Source organism: Elephas maximus, chromosome 22, assembly GCF_024166365.1.
Source record: "Elephas maximus indicus isolate mEleMax1 chromosome 22, mEleMax1 primary haplotype, whole genome shotgun sequence".
NCBI lineage: Eukaryota > Metazoa > Chordata > Mammalia > Proboscidea > Elephantidae > Elephas > Elephas maximus.
In genome coordinates, this window is record NC_064840.1 from 21,300,715 (window position 1) to 21,325,116 (window position 24,402).

At 44.0% G+C, this 24,402-nt stretch overlaps 1 protein-coding gene across 5 annotated transcripts in view; it reads right to left on the reverse strand.

The window, feature by feature from the left end:
• The window catches only part of PI4KA (phosphatidylinositol 4-kinase alpha), a 155,468-nt gene that overhangs the window by 93,101 nt on the left and 37,965 nt on the right, over window positions 1-24,402 (reverse strand). For 2 of the 5 annotated variants that reach the window (XM_049867016.1, XM_049867020.1), the window contains exons 3-10: window positions 24,242-24,335; window positions 15,081-15,169; window positions 12,108-12,180; window positions 11,194-11,453; window positions 10,289-10,355; window positions 7,114-7,262; window positions 4,860-4,925; window positions 733-829 (exon numbers count right to left, since the gene is read on the reverse strand). In XM_049867016.1, coding sequence (XP_049722973.1) covers window positions 733-829; window positions 4,860-4,925; window positions 7,114-7,262; window positions 10,289-10,355; window positions 11,194-11,453; window positions 12,108-12,180; window positions 15,081-15,169; window positions 24,242-24,335 — 895 coding nt within the window. Of the gene's footprint in view, window positions 1-732; window positions 830-4,859; window positions 4,926-7,113; window positions 7,263-10,288; window positions 10,356-11,193; window positions 11,454-12,107; window positions 12,181-13,388; window positions 13,513-14,110; window positions 15,061-15,080; window positions 15,170-24,241; window positions 24,336-24,402 lie in introns of those variants that run through there. The other 3 variants (XM_049867019.1, XM_049867018.1, XM_049867017.1) reach the window with 3 other exon arrangements.

The window sequence follows — 24,402 nt, forward strand, 5'->3', positions numbered from 1 at the left end:
GAGCCCAAACCCTCTGTCACCCTAACCAGACCCTGCTTCCCAGGAGCTCTCTGAATCCAATTAGGAAACGGTTAGGTAAATCACGGTACCTGTACAGACAGAATGCTACGTGGTCATCAAAACTTACACTAATGACGAACATTTAATAACACAAGGGAAAAGCGCAGGAAGAATGTCAACAAAAAAAATGTATAAAACAGAGACTGGAAGGAAACACATGAATTTTGGGGTGTGCACTAAACTATTCAGATGTCATCTCTGAGTTATAAGATCCTCAGTGCGTTTTCTTCTTTTTACAATTTCTAAAGTAGACATGTAAAACTATAAACTAAACTATTCAGATGTCATCTCTGAGTTATAAGATCCTCAGTGCGTTTTCTTCTTTTTACAATTTCTAAAGTAGACATGTAAAACTATAAACTATACGCGTGATTAAAACAAGTACTTACGCTATAGAAAAACACCTTAGGAAAACCTGCCCCCTGCCCCCTGCCCCGAGGTGCCACCATGATTATATTGAGGTTGCAGGATCAGAACAGATTTTTTTCTTATTTACTTTCTTTCCAAAATTTCAGTAACATGAATAAGTCTCTCAGATGTGTTTTTTAACTGGCTCCAGCAAAAAGGCACAGACCTGCAGCAGGGGGCCTCAGGACCCAGCCTCCCTGCATTCACTCATGCGTGGCACTCGAACACATGTGGCTCTGCCTTGCGTGTGCAAACAGTCCTCACCCTTCATGTAGTACAGAGTGTCCCGAAGCATCTTGAACACGGCCACGTACAGCGGGTCGCTGAAGGTGGAGTAGTAGAGGTCTGCACTGGGGCTGGCCTGCAGGAAACAAGACACACTGATCACAGGGCAGAAACCCACCGCAGCCCCCCTCCTCTCACACTGAGGTGCCATCAGGTAGTGCTGGCTTTGTGATTTGGTATTACAAGTGGGGGGGTATTTATCATGACTTATCACTTGGAACACTTTTAATCATGCTCTTCACCCTCTTGGCATCAGGCCAAAGGTAGCAGGAGACTCATGTAGTTGGAAGACACCCATAGGGAGCAGCCATCTGCACCTTGACGAAGAGGCGCCTTCTTTTCCTGAGAGACTGCCATCTGTGGCCTGAGGGGGATACTGAAAGCGGAGGAAGAGGCAGGAGCCCAGGAAACAGAGCAGTGGGCTCCACCCTGCCCACGGACACTACAGCCAAGTTACCTTCACACTCATCTGATACGCCATATCTAGAACTCACTTTTAAGTATCCTTTTAGCAACCTAGTCTAATATGTATCACTATTTTTCTTCTGGGGAACAAATGCACAGGAGTCCTCGTGAGTTGAATAACACACAGTCCTTAATTTCAATACATTCTCCAGTTCAGCAGTATGGAAAGTTGTGCTTTATTCTAATTCTTGACATGTATTAGAACTGACACATGTAAAAGGTTCTGCAAACACAGAGAAGGAGATGTGGAGGTAAGTGTGGGGAGGGACACCAGGCTGGGGCAGACAGGGGGGCCGGGCATGGGGAACCACTGGGTCTAAGTGGGCACTGGTCAGAGCCGCAGCTACGGAGGGCCTCCGACAGGCGCCGCTCCAAGTGCTTCACAGACCTCATCTCTCGGTCCTCACGGCAACCCTGAGAGGCGGGGACCATGCAGAGATGAAGAAACAGAGACTTCAAGAGGGCAAAGCTGCACAGGGACTTGACCGCAGAGCCCACAAGTCGGCGAAGGACTGGCAAGCAAGGAGGGGGATGGGAGGACCACCTGAGGAACTGTTAAGCCCGAGCACTACGGAGCCAAACTGCCTGAGGCCGCATCCATGTCTCATCACTCACTAATATGTAACTAAGGTTCCTTAACCCTGTAAGCCTCCGCTGCCCCTACTGATTAAAGGAGCAGGGGCATGAAGTCCTATCACAGTGTCCGACACACAGGAAGCATGCAGTAACTGCTAGTGACTATTATGTTGCAGTATAGCCCTTGGGTGGAGCAAAGAGTTAACGTGCTTGACTGCTCCCTGAAAGGTTGATGGCTCATCTCCACCCAGAGGCGATCAGGAAGAAAGGCCTAGCGGTCTACTTCCAAAAAATCAGCCGCTGAGCACAGTTCAACTCTGACACACGAGTCGCTGTGAGTTATAGCTGGCTCAACAGTGACTGGTTTTTTCATCATATTGTGAGGTTAACTCTAGGTCAGGAATTTCAAGCATTTTTTTGGTAGCTACAGCACCATTTCTTCAAGTGGAAGTTTATGCTACAGTCCAAATTATAAAACAAAAAACCTGAAACTGCTCTGATTCAATGGGAAGTGGGGGTCCCAGAGTCCCAACATTCCTGCCCTTCACCTTGAGTGCCTAAGACAAGCCCTAAAGGGGAACCCCCGCTCCCCCGCCACTGTGGCCTCCACTTTTCCCTCGGAACTCGGACTAACGCCCTTCTTTACAGATGGCACAGGCCTGACAAATCTCCAATCACCCTGACTGTCCAGCCCGGCCCAGCCAGTCCTGGTCCTCTGGTTAGCCCTGGTCACACGTGACAGCACATTGACAACAGAAACCAAGAGGCTCCAAGGCCAGAAGGCGGGGCATAGGGGGAGCACTAAAGCCAGGTAGAGGGACAGAACAGCCACCTGCAAAAGGGTTGAAGGCAAGGCAGGTAAGTGCTAGACTGCAACTGGGGGAGTTTGAGAGCTGTGACTTCAGCCAAGAACCAATCTGTAACAAACCATGCCTGCCAGACACATCCGATATCTGCCTACGGCTCACCAACAGCTAGTGCAGAGAAGGGAAAGACGCAGCTCTCCAGCTCAGAAAGGTCCCCAGAGGCTCCCTCCCCACTGTGCCCCTAGGCCCCCATGCAGGGGAGAGGAAGAACACCGTGCTTCATCAAGGAAATAGGGATCCAGCGCACAACTTGGCAAACAGCGCTTTCTCTGGGTCCCAACACGAAAAGGAGGACCAACCCAGAGGTTCCCTGAGACTTCTAGACCTCCCCAGACAAAAAGTTCACGATGTTATACATAATGCTATAGTTCTTGGTTCCAAATACACAAAAGACCAAAAGTTCCCTAGGTCTTGCCTCTCCCACTAAAGGGCCATGGCTCACATGTGCCTGGGAAGCAGAGCTCTGAGTCTGGAGAAGCAATTTTGGAAGCATCGAAGCAGCATGGAAGAAAAAAGAACACGGACGTGGAATTAGGTGGGCCAGGCCCCCCTACCCCACTCCAGGGCACCATGTACCTCCATCTTCCGTCTGTAAAATGGACACACTGACCATCTTTCCATGGCATGGCCTGGCATGGCCTGACACAGCCTGGCACTGAGCAAGCCCTTAGGTAGCAGGTGTGCTGTGATTATGTGGTGAAATGAGTTCCTTTATGAGGCCTTTTGCTTTGGTTCTTTGGAAAAACAGCTCGAGAGATTCTCCCCCGAGCCCCGAGGAGATACCTTTGCTCTAGTTTTCTACCCTGGAGGGTTTGATCATTTTGTCCAGGTTAAGTGACATTTCCTCGGTAAACTGTAAATGACTTGTTGTTTGATACTTTGTCTGACCAGGGACTGCAGCCTGCCCTGTGATTAGTCTATTTAACGCACCTTGCAGATACTGGTCAATATACTTGTAAAAATTGATCGTGGCCTACTACAGAGGGGTGTGGTTAGTTCAGTTCGTAACCCTGGTGGGAGGGCCATGCTTTAGAAGTGACCAGGAGTTTGCTTATATATGTAGCCAACCCCACAGAGGTAGGCAGACAGGAAGGAGAAAGCAGCAGAAAGGAGAAAAGGGAAAGAAAAAAAAAGGCGAGGGGGTTGTAAGAAGATAGAAGATGAGAAAAAGAGACAGGAGGTAAGGAGCCTCCTACAACAGCTGTAACATGTGTCAAGGGCTGTAACACTGAAGATAGCAAGAGGCCCAGAGGGGCCCTGTAGCAGAGTCAGTGGTGATGGCAGAAACCTGCCTCTAGGAATGTGGCTAAGAGGGCTGAATGAAACTCTTACACTGGCTATGAGCTGGGTCAGTTAGCAGTGGAGAGGCCAACGGCAAGGAGGCCGAAGGTAGAGAGGCCTGTCCTCAGGGGGCCAAGAGGAGGCCTGCACAGCTGAGAAGGTGCATGCAGGGGGCAGACAGAAGGCCTGCTTGCTTGCCTGGCCAAGAGGAGCTGAGAGAGCTCTTGCACTTAAGAACGGAGGGATGTGCTCCCCCTTTGGACGAGCATTCCAGACTTTGCCTACATGCTTCCTGATCTTGATCTTGAGTTATAGCCTGTTGATCCTGATCCCAAGATGTACCCCATTACTTCCCTAATAAATCATTTAACTGTATGTATGGTCTGTGAGTTCTGTGTGGCTGCTGCAATGGATTGTCAAACCCAGAAGAGAAGTAGAGCGTGCCACGGGAGGGACAGCTGATGTCAGAACTGGTAGAAGTTTGGAGAGTGGAGGTATGTCTGACCTCCACCTCACAGAAATCAGATTCGGGCTGATCCTGAGTCTCATGATCCCCCCTAAAGTTAGACAGGTTCTAGTGCTATTACTACTGCCACTTCACAGGTTAGGTGCGACTGGGGAGCTTCAAGGAAACCCTGGTGGTGTAGTGATTAATCACTGTGGCTGCTGACCAAAAGGCTGGCAGTTTGATTCCACCAGGCACTCCTCAGATACCATATGGGGCAGCTCTACTCTGTCCTATAGGGTCACTATGAGTCGGAATCAACTTGACGCCAATGAGTTTGGTTCGGTTTTTTTGCGGGGAGCTTAAACTGAAAACTCACTGCCAACCCCCTTTCACTCTGGCCCCATGCAAACTCCTCCTGCGTTCTACACAGCAGGGCTAACCTCACTGAGAGGCCCTCAGGAAGGACTTACCTCTGTGACACTGGCTACGACTGCATCCAAAGACTTGAGAACAGGGTCCTCGACGATCTTCTTCACCTACCAAGGAAACACAACCTCATGAGCCAACTGACAAACACAGTGACAGACAAGAATGCTAGCTACTTTTACCAAAGCCACAAAACAAGCTCGTGGGGTACCAAACACGATGGGATCAACAGGCCAACAACATACGAAGTATAGCTACACATCAAATTATTTGTGGTGGTTGTTTTGTTGCCATGGAATCAATTCCAACTCATGGTGACCCCAGGTGCGCAGAGCAGAATTGCTCCATAGGGTTTCCAAGGCCGTGACATTTCAGAAACAGATTGCCAGGCCTTTCTTCCAGGGCACTTCTGGGTGGGTTCAAACCACCAACTTTTCAGTTAGCAGCCAAGTGTGTTAACCATTTGTGCCACCCAGGGACTCTTTATACACAAAAAATGCCCTTAATTCTGTCATCGCTTGGAGCTTCTCTTCTTATCCCGGATCAAAATGATACAAAAATAGAGAAAAGGAACCAACTCCCTCAAAGTTGCAAATACTAAACTTCCAGCTCTTAGACGTGATGGCATGGGGACTCTGGGCATCACTGACACTTCGCACACTCACAGATAAAGCACAGCTGTGAGCTTTTTCACAGTCCCTCCCAGGCATCAGGGACACCTTCACAGCCAGGCCTCAGGTGCTAACAGCACCTCCTTCTTCCTCAGCCCTCGTGGGACTGGCTCTTCAGAAGCTGCCTGGGCACTCACACTACAGTACACATTCTTAATGTCTTGCACAAGCAATTGTTTCCACCCCTTCTCCGTATCTGCATTTAGTAAAGGGATGAACTGTTCTGTAAACTGCTGAACCCCCCACCCCAACGACAGAACTGCAAGAAGGTCATTTTCGAAAAGTATAGATAATACAATCTAGGAATCCCTGGGTGGTGCAAATGGTTAAGTGCTCGGCTGCTAACCAAAAGGTTGGTGGTTCAAGCCCACCGAAAGGCACCTCAGAAGAAAGGCCTGGTCATCTACTTCCAAAAATCAGCCAGTGAAAACCCTACGGAGCACAGTTATCCTCTGACTCACATGAGGCTGCCATAAGTTGGAGTAGAATCAATGGCAACTAGTTATAAACATTACCTGTAAGATAACATGTCAGGAGATGAAATAAAAACTTCTTTGATAAAGAAAACCTAAGTTTGATAAATTAAAATATATTGGAAAAAAAATTTTCCCAAGTGACAATCCAAAACATTCAGTCTTCGATTACGATTCTCTGATATTATACAAGGAAAAGCCCCCTGAGAAGGCCACAGTCCACCCAAGCCACCTTCTGACCGGGACACTGGCATTGAGAAGCACATCGCATCAGGTGTTCTCCTTCCTGACCTCACCTTCAAACATGAAGGATGCGTTCCAGAACACCCTGGGTTATAATAATCTAATAACTTACTAGTGCTCTATTCTCATTCATCACTGCCGTATGTTTTAATGTCTTCTTGAGCTTTAGCCTAAAGCCATCCTCTTTGAGCGCTGACGCCCATTCAGCACACTGAGGGGTGGCTGCTGTCCGTGGCGCGTGTGCTGGTTTAACACCAGCCCCTGTCCCTCGCACCTGGAGGGCTGCGCGGTTGGAGGGATCCTTCTCACTTCCGCTCATTCTTTCCAATACAGAAAGTCTGCCCTTTAGCATCTGTCCTTGACGATGTCCTCACCTCAACACTGAAATCTCTTGGACAACGTCAAAGCCCCTGGGGCTGACCAAAGGCCTGCCTATCCAAGGCTCTACCAGTGGCACGAATGCCTTCTCTGACATCACCTCAAAGACCAGAGATAACCACATATGAAAAATTCAGGTTCCGTATTAATCCAAGCCCCTTTCACTCTTGCCCCACATAAAATCCAAACAGAGCAGACCTTGGAGGGACTCAGGTGCAGTGGAGAGACACTGGAGTTGGACGCAGGAGCCATGGCTGTGCCCTGCCCTGGGCCTGTGCATCCTTCAAGTACTTGACTTCCATTTTCTTACCTGTAAACTGGGATGCATGACCTGTCTCCCCACACGGTGGCTAGAGGGATTAAATGAGAAAGAATCGCACTCTTTCCTTCTTTAGTCCCCAAATTTGTGTCTAGGGACTTGTACTTAAAATACTGGTACTCTTTTTTCTTTCAAGAAATACAGGTTCTCACCACTCGTAATTTTACTGATTGGTTATACATGTAATCTATTGATCCATCCACGCTCTGCTTACCAAGTTTAAAAGTTCCCGAAGCATTTCTAGTGGAATATCAAACTCCTTATAGGTAATGCCATTGAAAAGAGGGGAAACTGAGAAGCTGGAGCTGACGGTGGAGAAGTAGTAATCCGGCTCCAGGGCATTCCCATCAGGTAAGCATGAGGCTGACGGAGAGAAAATGGGTAAGTAAATCATGGTCACAGATGGCCAGGACGCTTCCTCCAGCCGATTCCCTCAATAACCAGCAAAGCCACGGTGTTTGCTCTTTTTTTTCCTAAATTTTATTTTGTTGTTATTGGGAATATACACAGTAAAAATACACCAGCTAAACCATTTCTACACATACAATTTAGTGACACTACATTCTTCCGCGTTGTGCAACCATTCTCACCCTCCTTTTCTGAGTTGTTCCTCTCTCATTTAACATAAACTCACTGCCCCCTAAGGTTCCTATCTAATCTTTCAAGGTGCTGTTGTTGATTTGATGCCATACAGATTGTTCTTAAAAGTGCAAAATGCCCAAGGCAGACCTTTTTTTTACTAGTTAAGCTAAACTACTGTTCAGTCTTCAGATGACTTCAGGGGATATCCTGGTTTAAGATTTAAAGATTATCTCAGCATAACAGTTTCAGGAGTTCAGCCACCCTCCATGGCTCCAGAAAGTCTAGAGTCCATGAGAATTTCTGTTCTGCATTTTCCTCTTTTTGATCAGTATTCTTTTATGGAATAGTCTGTTCTTTTTTTATGCTCCAATTCCTTGTTTGCTTTTTAGTTACGAAATAAAGGCTGGATTACAAACCCTTGGGGAGCAACACCTCCCACCTGGATGTTTCAGTTCAAATGCTGATACGATCATGTCCTAATATTAGACAAAATAACTAAACATTTTGGGGGAAAAATAACACCTTTTTAAAGGTTGAGAGACGTGCAAGCTTGAGGTCCACAGGACCCCAAATATAGTTACCACTAAAATTAGAACAAAAACACACTCTGCTAGAAATTTCAAAGTCAGAACAAAAACAGCCAGCCACCCAAGACCTAATAAACATGAATCCAAAATTGTACAACTGTTTGAAAATCCATTATGAAAAAGCTATGAGAGAAGACCACGATTAGAAAATAAGTCTGTAATATTTTACATTCAACTATATTAGAAAACATCAATCTGTAAAGCACCAAATAATAAACATTATGACTTTCTCAAGCAACTAGAGCACAGAAAAACCTGAGTCGTGTTAACCCAACTGTGTCAAAGCTGGTGTGTGGTTCTAGACACTGGTGACAGTCTGCTGACGTGACAAAAGAGGGTCTGAAGGGAGCCAACTAGCAACACAGCCCAGAAAAGGTGGGCGATAATGCCAGAGGAGCTGAGACACTGGAGGTCCAGCATAATAAATGACCACTGATGGAGTGAGCAGGGGTTGGGAGAATGGGGAACAAAGCTGATGTAAAGACTGGGTGGGTAGGAGGTAAGGAGCTGCGATCAGAGAGCATTTCCTGGCAGCACCATGAATAAGGAGGGAGTCCTGGACGCTGAGCCAGGTGTAATGAACACTGAAGGTGGCAAAAGACCAGAACTGCAACACCAGGGGATGTGAGGTTTGCAATTTACGCAGGGACACGGGGTCGCTGAAAGTTTTTAATAAGCACGAAATTAAACGATCAGTTTTGTGCTTTTAAAAGTAACTCCTTTCAGGGTGATGGGGAAATTCAGGAATGGTTAATGGTAATGACCGATCAATGTGATGAACATATTTGTGTGCATTTGAAAACTGTTGACATGGCAGATGTTTTGTTTTTACCACAATTAAACAAAAAAAATTATTGGGTGGGTGGCACAGATAGTGAAGGCTACTTATATTTGATAGTGAATGGTATTTAATGTGTTCAAGAAACTAAGACAATTTAATGTCAATATGTAATATTTTAGGTAAGTTTTTAAATTCTGCCATTTAATTGTAGTAAACAACTATTAATGGAAAAAAAAATTCCTACAGCACTGTCAAAGAGGGACGAGAGAGGGAGAGGAAAGATGAACCTCTCCTCTTTTGTGTGAGCCAAAGGGAAGAAGTGGCACGTTGGTCCTCTGTCTCCTCTGCTTCAGAGAGCAGGAAGCATCTGCCTGCTCCCAGCTGCAGCAGAAGCCGGCACAGTGTAGGGCTCAACCAAGTGCACTGAATGAAGGGATGAAGCGTGCAGTCAGCCTGCACCTGGGTGGGCCTCAATCTCACTAATAATTTGAGGGGCTTACAGGAGGGCAGCCCTGATGAAGGGGCTTGACCACAGAAAGTGGACGGGAGCTGCTTATCAGGGAAAGAGAAGTCTTTGAGGGTCACCATGGTTGTCCCAACCCCAACAGCAGGCCCACAGCAGAGGGGCCTTTAAGGGCTGGAGGAATATATATTCTATACTTAGACAAGATGTTCCCTCTGGGAGGTGGAATTCTGAGTGGGTAGACTCGGTCTCACCATGGTAACACAGGCTGTGGGTCGCCAAGAGATACCATATGAAATGGCGCCTGTATTTATTTGAGTTTACTCCCCTCCTTTTGTAATTTTTTAATCCTCCTTCACATCTCTCAATTTCCTTTTGAGAAATGCTCTTAATTTAGCTATCAGCATCATCTACAAATGGAGTGGCCTGCATTAGAAGGCATGGGATTCTGGCTTCCTCATTTTCTGTTGCTTAGTCCAAGCCTGACTTCCCTCAAGGGTGAGGTGGAAGTGACTTTAACACGTGTCTGACACTGCACAGGGTGATCCTATGAATCGAATTCAGAAAATTATGTAAAAGTACTTTGTAAACAGCAGAGCTCTGTAAAAAGGCACTATCAGCAGTATTACATTTTAAAATATTACCTACATGTTTAATGGTGTTAAACAAAGAAACAAGGGAAGTACCCACTATCACTTCTTCTACCTGAAAACCAGTGCTTTCAGAGGTTAAAGCATTAAACCTGGATGGCAGGTATACGGGGGTCTATTATTTTCTGCACTTTCCTCATTATGAAATATTGCAAAATGAAAATTTAAGACGTTAAAATGAAATAGAAAATGTTTTCTAAAAGCGTGACACTACATCCATGGAACAGCGAGTTACTATTAGCATCCTTAAGGTAACAAGGAGATGCCACTACAAGCCTACCATCCAAGTACTAGGTTAACATTCTCAGCAGAAAGGTGAAGCCCACCATCAAAGTAGTGAAAGGCGGATCCTCCAGGTGAGCTGGGAGGCGGCATCCCACGTTCTGGGCTGACCTGAAACAAGCAACCAGAGTCACTGATCAGAAAAGGCTGGCCAAACCTCAGCCACATTGTTTTAAGACAAAGCTGTCTCTGCCAGTCCATTGTATATCGTTCACATCCTGGTTCAAGCCCACCTCCTCCTTGAAACCCACCAGGCTACAGCTTTCTTTCTGTATGTTGTTGTTGTTAGCTGCCATCAAGTCAGCTACCAACTCACAGTGACCCCGTGCACAATGGGATTGGACTGGCATGAAGCATAGGGCTGTCACTGGCTGATTTTCAGAAGCAGATCACCAGGCCTTTCTTCCTAGGCTTAGTCTAGAAGTGCCAATGAAATCTTTTCAGCATCATAGCAACACGCAAGCCTCCACTGACAGATGAGTGGTGGTTGCAAATCAGATATACTGGCCAGGAATCAAACCAGTGCTTGGCATGGAAGGCAATGATTCTACACTGAAGCACAACTGCCCTCTCTCAACTTACACTATATCACTAAATTCTTCATATGTGACTCTACATTTTATACTTGGTTATCGAGCTGAATTGTTTTCAGTGTTTTTATCTTTTCTCCATGAGTCAATTACATAACTTAAGGACACCACTGCCTTCGACCAAGAACAGAGAGTGGCACCCAACAGCTGTGAAACAAATACTTTGTGACTACAACACTCAGTCACTCACAAATTTTAAAAAGGACACAGTGAGCCTTTGTATTAAAGACAATTTTAGCAAGAGCCCTTTTAAATTTCATCTTAAGTTCCATCGAACTACACACAAGTAGTTCCTCTATTCACAGGAGCACTAAACAAGATTTTTTTCCTCTGCTCTTCTTCCAGGAGCCCTGCCCTACCTGAGAAATGCTGGACACACTGCTGGTCTTCCTCTTCAGGGTACCCTCCTGACAGACTGTCAGCAAATTGCTGGGGAGGATGGAGCGGAAGTCATTGAAGGAACGCCTCCGAACGCCTTCGAGCTCCTCTGGGACTCGGAGGGAATGTGGAGGGACTTTGGGAAAGAGCTTCGAGAGGAGAGACTCCTCCGTGTTGCTGTAACGCCCAAATGCTCGTGAGATTCCTATCAGGCATGGGAGTGCATATTTGCAAAGGTATTCTGGAAGACAAAGTGAGAAGGTCACAATATGAGAACAGTGCCTGTGAGACAATCACATGGCACCAAAGTATATCACCTGCTAACATTTCACAACCCACGTACTTACAAATCTGAAGGCTCAGAGTAAGCCACAGTACCAGAGCCAACCTAAAGGGCTGACAGGTGACATTTTCAATTTGTCATTGACAGAAATAACTTCAGACTGTGCCTCCATCACACACAGCTGCTCTCTTTGCGAGGTCTTCATCTGATTCACAGCACATGCAAATTGGCAATATAGCTAGGTCACATTAGCATGTACCTATGCTATACTTAGACCTTACACCTTCTAGGACCCTACTGATAGTCTTATACTAGAGAAAAAAATGACCTTTGGAGCTCAAAGAATCTACCCAGACATTTCAAAGGTAAAGAAGCTGAGGCCCAGAGGGGCAAATTTACTTGTTCAAGGTCGCCCAGCATTTATGTAGGACACCCGTGCTCCTGACCCCCATGTGGCCTTATGGTATACCAACACAGACCAAATGGAACCTAATATAGAAATGTTCTTATCCATCAGGTACACGAGAAGACTGGGGAGAAACATGGGAAAGAGTGACCACAAAATCATTTGGGAAGACAAGAAGAAATGCCTTAAAAATCTATTAATCATACCTTTTTCTTGAATCTCCAAAGTCTGACACATTCCCAAAAGGACATGCAAAACCTGCAAAAGTGCCTCTAAAATCTGTAATAGTCAAGAAAACAAAATCAGATATAAACAAGATCAGGTAACTATCACAGAATTAATTCAGAATTAGAAGGAGCTTTAGACATTATCTTGTCCAAACTCTACATCTGATACATAACCCCCTTGTATCATAGCTCTGCATGTAGCCAACCAGCTGACCTTCCGGGGACAGAAGCCCTCTTCCACCCAGTGTAGCTCATGCCATTTCGGGACTGATAAAGAGCTCCTCCTAACACTGGGCCAATGATGTCCTCCTGGGACCTGCCCCACTCACTCCTGGAGCCATACACAGCAAGTCTCCGTTCTCCTCCATATTCCGGAAACAGGCTATACACCCCCAGTTCTTCTTTTCCTTGCTAAATATGTCTAGTTCCTTCAATCATTCCTTATGAGTGCAAGTTCTTTGTGATGCTGACTGCCTGCCTCTGATTTCACTGTAACCCAGTGTGTCTACTTCTGTCTCCAAACGTGGTGCTGAGTAATATATGTGAATATTCCTGGGATGTTATGACTCGCCCACAGCAACCACCACACTCCTAGTGGATTCTAGACTCATGTTTGCGTGACATTACCTTTTTGGCAGCCCCTTCACACTGCTGGCTTATGAGCTTGCAGATAAATAAAATACTTAGTCTTTTTCACACATGCTGCTCTAGATGGTCATTTTTTAACTTGTCATTTATCCCTACAAAAGTTCCCTGTATTGGCTGTTGCTCACTGGACTAGTCTTTGACACCCAGCTTTAGTCTTCTACCAAGGGGATCTTCATATGTAGCAGTGGCCTAGTTTTGCTTCAGCAGTGTGGGCAGGCCGTTAAAGGCTTCTGCTGAGCTGATGCCACACTGGGTACCCTCTGGGATGATCCTTCAACATGTCCCCAAACTCTATGAATCGTTTTAGCCCTCGGCCCATATTATTGATCCAGGATGTCAGAAGAGGTGTCTGTCCAATGCCTTCGTGAGGGTCAACATGACTATTCACATCATTTCCCTCAACCAGTCTTAGAAAACTCAGGCAAAGAAGAAAATAAAGTTGGTCTGAAAAGACTTGTTTGTAAAACTATGTCAAATTTCTCACGTTTTGCTAATGCTAAATGATGAATAACCTGTTTAGATGTGTGGAAGCCCCTTGTGGTAAACAACTTGGCTTTTGGTCCTTGTTCCTGACAGCAAGACCACACCTAAGGGCAATGAGTGAGGGCTTACCCAACCAAGAGGGACCTCTTGGGGGCCCAATACTGACTAAGCTTCATGAGGCGTGATGTGATTGCTCATGACAACGTGGACAGGCCGATAAATGCCTTGGAAGACAGAGGCTCAGCGGAGATCCCTGGGTGCAAAAAGCAAACATTTGCTCTCAGGAGGGTAAGTATGTCCCTTGGGGACATGAATACTCTGCACCAATGCCCCTCCTGGACCTTGTCTTATGTGTTTCTATCCCTTTTTCTGCTAGATTAAAGATATCCCTTTCCCTGGAGTTTGTGAGCCACTACACCAGATTATTGGACCTGAGAAACAGAGGATGGGCCACTGCTCACTGATCTGGCCCTGGGTGAATGTGTAAGAGACAGAAGGAGCCTTACCCACTGACCTGGCCCTGGGTAAAGGGGAAAGAGAAAGAGAAACAGCCCGCACCTGCTGACCTGGCCCCAGGTGAATAAGGATCAGAGAGGGGACCTATACCCACTGACCTGGCCCCGTGTGAATGGAGATGAGAGAGAGAAGGAACCAGCAACTGCTGACCTGGCCCTGAGTGATGCGGAATGAGAGAGCAGGGGCCAGTGCCTACTCACCTGGCCCCAGGTGAAAGGGGATGACAGCAAGAAGGGGCTAGTGCCCGCTAACCTAGCCCCAAGTGAATGGGGATGAAAGAGGGAAGGGAGGCTGAGATTTCTACAGGACACAGCTGCATGTGGAGTGGGATTTACCATTCACCATGCACGTGGTGTCCAGAAGTAGATGAGCTCAGCCTCCCTGGACTGGTTTGATACAATTGCCGACTTTGGTGGGACTCAGTTAAGTGGTCTTGACTTTGCACCTATGAAGACCTGAAAAGCAATACTTTCTCCATTTCATACATAAAATTTAAGTCATCACCTTCAATGTTTTATTTTGATGCATTTTACTCACAGAAAAGTCACAGCCTGCTAACTTTTTTTATAATAACATATAATTCAAATATCTAGCTATCCCTTTAGCCAACCTACAAAAGAATGAATTCCCTAATTTAGAAAGGAGGATGAAAAATAATGTAAGGACAGAAATACTGATAGCAGAATTTACAGCTTGATGTCAAGAAAAGAGATTTAAAAAATTACAAAACAGGTACAAGAACTCAAAAAGCATAGGTAGCTGGGAACATTTAACTTACAGGCAAACAACTAGACATACCTTGGCAGGACCTGAGAATAGCAGCATATAAAAACTGACTTTCAAAATGATAAATCTAATTCATTTTTTAAAAAAGCTTAAATTATGATTATATTCTTTGTTTTAAAAGGAAGGAAGCACAAAATACATTTAGTAAAATTTCCAAGAAAACTAAATAAAACTTAAAAAGCTTGGGCACTTAGAGGTATAAGCTTCAGCTATCTAGAAGATTATTTTCTATGAACAACTGGCCTCCCCAGCCTAGAATCAGAAAAACGAGCTGCCTGTACCTTTTGCTGCCTACCTCACAGGGAGGGCCATTGGGAAAGTCCAGGGAAGTAACACTCATGGAATCACATGGGGACCTGAAAAGTACTATAAGCAAGTATTAAACATTTCTTCAATCTGCTATTAATAATATGGAAGAAATCACCATAAACAGACAGTCCAATCACACTTTTTCTTTTTCCATCACTTTGGGACTCTCTTCGCTCTAACAGTAACCACGCCAAGCCAGCACCCCCTCACCTCATCTCTGAGGGAAGGGTCCCTATACGCCACATCAGACAGCAAAGTCACCAAGCAGAAGCTGAAGTTCTCTGCAACTGGGAGGGCACCTGGAAGATGTAAAACACAAAGCAGATCATCAGAAATGAGATGCTAGGCCATGCCTGCTGGCTACTCAGTTCAGTATTTCCCCCTAACCTGGACTGCAAAGGGCCCAGGCTATCATGGCTGCCCTCCTTGAGATGGGCCCAACATGTTTGCTGGGAAATACCCCACCCTTATTTTTAAAAATGTTTTGCTCCAATAAACTTTAATGTTCCCTGAGACAATTCATAGTTTGAGACTGTAGAGCCTCTCAACATAACGGACTCTATTTTTTATTCCCTACCTAAATAAAAGTGAGAATCCAATCTTGTTAGAGTGTAAGACACGGTAAATGGAAACTAACAGTCAAATACCCATTATTATACCTTTAAGTTGAATAAAGTGTTGTTTATATATTTTTTTTTTCTGCTTTATTTTTTGCAAACGGGGAAAATCCTATAAGGGCTTCCAAAGATTTCCTCTATTCCCCATCAGTTTTTAAGTTTTTCCCTACTAAGCTTTCTAGCAGGGCAGTTCTTAAGAGCATGGCCTTCAAGGTTGGGAAGGGATCACAATACCTGAAAGGCCAAAAGCTAAGGAGCACACCTATCAAATGCACCTTCAAAGTGTGAAAACCTTCAAACTGCCATCTAGGTCCAATCATTATTAAATATCTAGTCAGTTTTGAATACTGAATACTGAATGAAGGACATAACACTATTTTACAAATGCTATTTTATGAACATACTTTTGGTACATGGCAGAAAATTGTAACATTTCTAGTTCTGTGCTTTTAGTTTTAAAATGCCACCCTTGGTTCCTCCAGGTCCTTCTCAGCTTGAGTGTGCATCTGCATCACCTGGGGGGCTTGGCAAAACCAAGACCGTCTACTTCCCACCCCAAGATACTGATTCGGTAGATCGGACGCGGACATGATATGCATTTCTGACAAGTCCCCGCGTGATGCTGATGCTGCTGGTCTAGAGATGACACTGTGAGAACCACTACTCTAGGGTTTAAAAGCTTAAGCTGTTGCTGCTGGTGGCTGCCACTGAGTTGTCCCTGACTCGTGGTGACCTCATGCACGAAGGGATCAGAGCACTATGATTCATAGGGTTTTCAAGGGCTGATTCCCAGAAGTAGATCACCAGGCCTTTCTTTCTAGTCCCTCTTAGTCTGGAAGCTCTGCTGAAGCCCCTTCAGCATCACAGCAACATGCTTCCACTGACAGGTGGGTCATGACTGTGCATGAGGTGCACTGGCCGGGAATCAAATCCAGACCTCCCCCATGCAAAGCGGAAATTCTACCGCTGAACCACCACTGCCCTCTAAAGCATAAGTAATACTGCCTTAAAAAAAAAAAAGTGAAATATTGTACAACAATTAGAAATACGTCTCTAACAGTGTTTAAATAACGCTAAAACTTTAATTTTAATATGAATCCATGTACACAGGAGTGATATTTGTTTTAAAGTAATAAAAAAAAAAAAACTCAATGCCATCGAGTTGATTCCAACTCATAGCAACCCTATAGGACAGAGCAGAACTGCTCCACAGGGTTTCCAAGAAACAGCTAGTGGATTCGAACTCCCGGCCTTTTGGTTAGCAGGTGAGCTCTTAACCACTGTGCCATCAGGACTCCAAAAAGAGAAAGGGGGAAAAAAAAAAAAACAGCATCAAAATCTACTGGTATTCTACTTCTTCCCAAATCAGATAACACAGTAGCGGACACAGATGTTTAACTTTTCAGAAACAGCACTCCCTCTATTTCCATTTGCATACCTTCAAATTCCAGAATGTGTACATAATTGCAGTGACAGGTACCAAAAGGGTCTGTCAGTTTTAGGCATGGCAGGCCACCACAAATAATGAGAAGCCAAAGGTCAAAAGGAATACAGGTACAGGTAGATGTTCATGAGAACAGCTAAACAGACTGAGCCCACCCAAAAACTTAGGGCTATTCCACCAACAAAAACGTCTATAGTTCTATGATCCAGCAATCCCACTCCTAGGAATATATCCTAGAGAAATAAGAGCCATCACACGAATAGACATACGCACACTCATGTTCACTGCAGCATTGTTCACAATAGCAAAAAGACAGAACCAACCTAGATGCCCTTCGAGAGATGAATGGATAAAAAACTGCACAATGGAGTATTACGCAACAATAAAGAACAATGATGAATCCGTGAAGCATCTCTTAACATGGATGAATCTGGAGGACATTATGCTGAGTGAAATAAGTCAATCACAATAGGACAAACATTGTATGAGACCACTACTGTAAAAACTCATGAAAAGGTTTACATATAAAAAAACAATCTTTGACAGGAGGGAGGGAAGGAGTGAAGATGGAAAAACACTTAATAGACAATAGATAAGTGGAAACTTTGGTGAAGGGTAAGACAGTGCACAATACTGGGGAAGCCAGCACAACCTGTACAAGGCAAGGTCATGGTAGCTCCACAGACACATCCAAACTCCCTGAGGGACTGAATCGCTGGGCTGAGGGTCTCAGGGAACAGATAGCTCAACTGGCATAACACAATTTATAAAGAATATGTTCTACATTCTATTTTGGTGAGTAGCATCTGGGGTCTTAAAAGCTTATAAGCAGCCATCTAGGATACTCCAATGGTCTCACCCCTTCGGGAGCAAGGAAGAATGAAGAAAACTAAAGACACAAGGGCAAGATTAGTCCAAAGGACTGATGGGCCACATCTACCACGGCCTCCACCAGACGGAGTCCAGGACAACTAGATGGTGCCCGACTACCACCACTGACTGCTCTGACAAGGATCACAATAGAGGGACCTGAACAGAGGTGGAGGAAAATGTAGAACAAAATTCTATCTCAGAAAGAAAGACCAGACTTGTTGGCCTGACAGAGACTGGAGAAACCCTGAGAGTATGGCCCCTGGACACCCTTTCAGCTCAGTAGTGAAGTCACTCCTGAGGTCACCCTTCAGCCAAAGGCTGAACAGGCCCATGGAAGAAAATAAGACTAAAGGGGCGTACCAGCCCTGGGGCAGGGACTGGAAGACAGGAGGGAACAGGAAAGCTGTAATAGGGAACCCAGTGTTGAGAAGGGAGAGCGCTGACATGTCGTGGGGTTGTTAACCCATGTCAAAGAACAACGTGTGTACTCAGTGATGAGAAACTAGTCTATTCTGTAAACCTTCACCTAAAGTACATAAAAAAAAAAAAAAAAAGGGACCACGGTCTACTTTACAGGCACCAGCCCCTGCTACAGCTAAAGGTGGGCCACAGGTAAACAGTGGTAGATGACAAGGAAACTTCAGTCTCATGGGTCTTGAATCCTAAAATGTTGGAGATCTTCCAAGCTGATTGGGAGTCTCTGGAAATCAGTATATAAGAGTATCGGTGTTTTAAGTGTTTAGCACAATGCCTGGCAGACAGTGGAGCTATGTAAATATTTTTTTTAAAAAATGGGAGGGAAGGAGGAGTGAAGTCGAGGGGAAAGAGGAAAAGATTGTTTTACCTTTCCCTTTGACCCTGAAGAGAAATCAAAACACAAGTTAAAAAGAAATACATACTTAGTGGTATCTCATTCTGGTTTTGATTTGCATTTCCCTGATGATTAATGATACTGGGCATCTTCTCATGCTTATTGGTTATTTGTATACCACCTCTGTAAAAATGTCTATTCAGATCTTTTGTCCATTTTAAAATTGAGTTGTCCTTTCATTGTTGAATTGTAAGCATTCTTTACGTATTCCGAATACAAAGCCCTTATCATATATATGATTTGCAAATATTTTCTCCCATTCTATGGGTTATCTTTTCACTTTCTTTTTCATTTAATCAAAATTTTAATTTTACATTCAATGAAAACAAGTAATGACTCCTTTTAATAACTGCCTCACATGTCTTTTCCAGGAGATGCAAAGTGTAAAACCACAAACATAATGTACCAACCTAAGGTTAAAAAAAAAAAATTTTTTTTTTTTTTTTTTAGATGCTATGAAATTGAATGGAAGAAAGAAAAATAAGGTTCAAACAGCATACGGCACGTGCTACATGTCGGGTGTTATAGATCGGGTATATGCAGTACATTGCTGTTACCAGGCAAACATATCTCTGTCTAGTTTCCCCGGGGTACAGCCACAATCTCCATTGCTCACGACCAACTTCCAAGCATACTATGGCTGTGCTTGCTTTGTTGACGTTCACGTCACTTGAGGAGCTGCAGCTGTGATAGGATGCAGTTCAGTTTTGCAGCCTCTCTACTACAAGGCGGCATGCTAGAAAGGGGCTGAAGTCTCTTCCGACTAAGCACATGTGCCAGACTGGACACAGCTGATTTAACTTCTTCATACACACCGTGTTGTCATCTTAGAGGTTAGAGGCTGATGCACAATGTGCTGAATTCACCCCATGATCCAGTAATATCTTTGGGGTATGTACTAGATGCTTCAGGATTTATTATGCTTCCTGTGTCCTGTCTGTCTGTCTTCATTAGAAAATATGCTCCATGAGAAGAGGCATCTTTTTTTCACTGCTATATTCTAAGTGCTTACTTTATTACAGTGCCTGCAAAAAGGAGGTGTTCAATAAATTTTGTTGTATTAGTTAACTAACTTTTACCCCTGGATGTGGCTAAATGAGAGGAATTCCCTGTTCCAATGATATGAAATGGAGTCTCTGGGTGGTGGGAACGATTAACACACTTGGCTGCTAACAGGAAGATGGGAGGTTTGAGTCCACCCAGGGGTCTTTTCACTTTCTTCCTGACTCTGCTGGAGTACAAAAGATTTTATCAATTAATGGTAATGGCTGAACAACTTGATGAGTGTAACTGATATCACTAAATTGCACACCAGAAAAAGAACAGCAAATATTGTGTTACACATAATTTTACCAAAAAAAAAAAAAAGAGGCTAAAGTTGCTGATATTACTCAGGTACATTCAAACATCTGATGGGATTAGTTCTGTTGGCTGGAAGGTTCAGGGTCATGGCTTCATGGGATTGTCCCATCAATTAGCCTAATTCCATTTTCAGAGTTTCTGTTCCACTCCCTAGTTCAGTGAGTAGTGCCCGGGACTTAAAAGCTTGCCAGAGGCCACCCAAGATACAACTGAGTCTCTATTCACCTGAAGCAGCAAAGGAAGAAGGAAATTCTGGAACTGGAGAAGGAAAGAGACTGCAGGTCTAACTACCTCCATGAACTACCACCTCCTTCACTATGAGACCAGAAAAAGTGGATGTTGCCAGGGTACCATTACTAAATATTTTGATCAAGGAATCATCGATTAATCCTAATCAGAAGGGGGACAAATGTGGAACAGAATTGTAAATTCTCACAGAATCCAGACTTACTGGACCTATTGAGACTGGAGAAACCCCTGAATTTATCACGCTGAGAAAATCTTCAAACCACAAGCCAAAATTATCCCCTGAAGGCATCTTTAAACAGTTTAGCTAAATTAGTAAAGAATGTCTGCCATGAGCACTGCGTTCTTTTAAAGAATTACCTGTATAAGATAAATTGACAACAATAACTCCAAAGCACAGATGAGAAGTTAAGGCAAAGTGAGTCTAAGTAAACAGTGGTAAAACAATATGAGTGGAGATAGCGAGAACGGTGACACAACGTGAAGAACGGAACCAATGTTACCGAATTATACATGTAGAAATTGTTGAATGGGTATATGCTTTGTTGTATATTATTTTCACCAAAATCAAAATTAAAAAAAATTAATTTTGGCCAATTTATTTTTGTTGTTGTTACTTGTGTTTTTGGTGTCATATCTAAGAATCCTTTCCCAAATTCAAGGTGATAAAGATTTACCCTACTTTTTTTCTAAGAGTTTTATGGTTTTAGCTCTAATATTTAGGTCTTTGGTCCATTTTGAGTTAATTTTTGTATATGATCTGAGGTAGGGGGTCCAACTTCATTCCTCTGCATGTGGAAATCCAGCTGTCCCAGAACCATTTATTGGAAAGACTCTTCTTTCCCCCACTGGACAGTCGTGACACTATTGTTGAAAATCAACCGATTATAGATGTGTGGGTTTATTTATGGACTCTCTGTTCTATTCCACTAAGAATATGTCTATCCTTGTGCCAGTATCACACAGTCTTGGTTACTGCTGATTTGTAGAAATTGGGAAATGTGAGTTCTCCTACTTCGTTATTTTTGAAGATCATTTTAGCTATTCTGGGTCCCTTGCAATTTTATACGAATTTTAGAATCAGCTAGTCAATTTCTATAAGCACGTCAGGTGGGATTCTGACGGTATTGCACTGAATCTGTAGGTTGGTTTGGGGAGCACTGCCATCTTAATGATATTAAGGCTTCTAATCCATGAACGCAGAATGTCTTTCTATTTATTTAGGTCTTCTTTAATTTCTTTCAGCAATTTTTTATTGTTCTCAGTGTACAAGTCTTGCACCTCATCAGTGAAATTTATTCCTAAATATTTGATTCTTTTCATACTATTGTAAACGTTTTCTTAATTTCCTTTTCAGATTGTTCATTGCTGGTATATCAAAATACAACTGAATTTTGTGTATTGATCTTGTACCCTGAAACTCACAGTATCAATGGAGAAACGGAAGAAACGAGCTCTGAAAATGAGCAGGAATCAAAGAAGGCCAGGATGCCAATGGCACCCGTTAAAACCTGTTGCCGTCAAGGCAATTCCAACTCATAGTAACCCTATAGGACAGAACAGAACTGCCCCATAGAGTTTCCAAGGAGTACCTGGTGGATTTGAACTGCTGACCTTTTGGTTAGCAACCATAGCACTTAACCACTACGCCACCAGGGTTTCCATGGTACGGCTACTACTAAGTACTCAATCACCCCAATATTCCTAGGCTCTCTGATGGCAATTTCTACTGTGAGTTATTTCTCCACTGTCTCCCTCAAAATACAAAGTCAAAATCAAAACCACAACAAGATACTACTTCACACCTATAAGGATAGCTAGAATCAAAAAGTCCGATAATACATCTAGGTCAACTGGCATGATAAAATCTATTAAGAAAACATTCTGCATCTCACTTTGGTGAGTGGTGTCTGGGGTCTTAAACACTAGCAAGTGGCCATCTAAGATGCATCAACTGGTCTCAACCCACCTGGAGCAAAGGAGAATGAAGAACACCAAAGACACAAGGTAATTATGAGCCCAAGAGACAGAAAGGGCCACATAAATCAGAGACTACATCAGCCTGAGACCAGGAGAACTAGATGGTGCCCAGCTACAACCAATGACTGCCCTGACAGCGAACACAACAGAGGAACAGGAGAGCAGTGGGATGCAGATCTCAAAATCTTGTTTAAAAAACCAGACTTAATGGTCTGACTGAAACTAGAGGGACCCTGGAGGTCATGGTCCCCGGACCTTCTGCTGGCCCAAGACTGGGACCATTCCCAAAGCCAACTCTTCAGACAGGGATTGGACTGGACTGTGGGAAAGAAAATGATACTGGTGAGGAATGAGCTTCTCAGCTCAAGTGGACACATGAGACTGTCTGGAGGGGAGGTAAGAAGGCAGAGGGGGACAGAAGCTGACTGAATGGACACGGGGAATATAGGGTGGAGGGAAGGAGTGTGCTGTCTCATTAAGGGGAGAGCAACTAGGAGCGCATAGCAAGATGCATATAAATTTTTGCATGAGAGACTGATTTGATCTGTAAACTTTCACTTAAAGCACAATTAAAAAAAAAAAAGTCCAGTAATAACAAGTGTTGTAGAGAATATGGAGAAGTTGGAACCCTCATACAATGATGGTAGGAATATAAAATGGTACAGCTCCTTTGGAAAACATCTGACAGTTGCTCAAACAATGAAACACAGAGTTACCATATAACCCAGCAGTTCCACTCCTGGGTATACACCCAAGAGAAGTGAAAACACTTGTCCAAAGAAACCTGTACATGAATATTTATAGCAGCATTATTCATAATAGCCAAAAGGTGGCAACAACCCAAAAGTCCATCAACTGACAAATGGATAAACAAAATGTGGTATATCCATACAGTGAACAATACTCAACCATAAAGAGAAATACTGATACATCCTAAAGCATGGATGAATCTCAAAAACTTTATGCCAAGTGAAAGAGCCAGTCACAAAAGACCACCTATTATATGATTCCATACATATGAAAGTCCAGAAGTGAGAAATCTATAGAGAAAGAAAACAGATCGGCAAATGTTTAGGGCTGGTGTTAGGGTGATGGTGGTTGGGAAATGGGGGGAGGATGATAACAGAAGGATATATGAGGGTTCTATTTGAGGTGATGAAAACGTTCTAAAATTGACTGTGGTGATAGTTACATGTATCTGTGAATATACTAAAAACAATGAATTGTACATTTTAAATGGGTGAGGTGCATGATACGTGAATTCTCAATAAAGCTATTTGTAAAAAGGAAAAGAAACACACATGAATTTATTATATTTCTAAAAGCGCAAAGTTTGAGACTTAGTAAGAGCAGCAAACTGATAAAACTACAGTGAACACCATGGCTGAGTCCCAATACCCATGGCACTCTTCCCTTTGAGCAGCAGCAATGCCCCCTGGAGAACTAACCTTACCCCAGGAGAACCAAAAACCCACTGCCATCGACCCAATTCCTGCTCCTAACAACCCCAGAACTGCCCCACAGGGTTTCCAGGGCTATAAATCTTTGTGGAAGCAGACTGCCACATCTTTCTCCTGTGGGTTGGCTGGTAGGTTTAAACCACTGACCTTTCGATCAGCAGCAGAGCGTTTTAACCACTGTGCCAACAAGGCTCCACCACTCCACAAGGGAGCCTATCAATCTAAGCGTAATTCAGACTGGTGTGGGGATGGGCAGGTGACCTAATTCTGGCAAAACAGACATGAGACAAGGTTCCTGAAGGTCTGAAAGTTCTTGCTAACTCTCAATACAATGGAAAACCCGCTTACTTCGTCCTGCCTTGCCCTCCCTGGCTCACGTGCTGTGGAGGTGAGTAAACTCAGCCCACATTGTTAAAGGCAGTCATCTCACAGCCGGGAGATACACCAGCTAGAAACTACACTTGATCCTTACAGAACACACAGCGTATATATTCTGGGAAAACATTATACAAAATTACCTCTGCCTTTCCGAGCTGTGCTTTCTTCTACCCAGTACACTTTGGGAAGACCTTTAAGAAGCCGAAGAAGGTAAGGAACAATGGAATCTTTGTGCTAAAAGAGAAAGATCACATTTAATGAAATACACAACTAGTATCTTTTCTGTGTAAGTCAAGTTCAA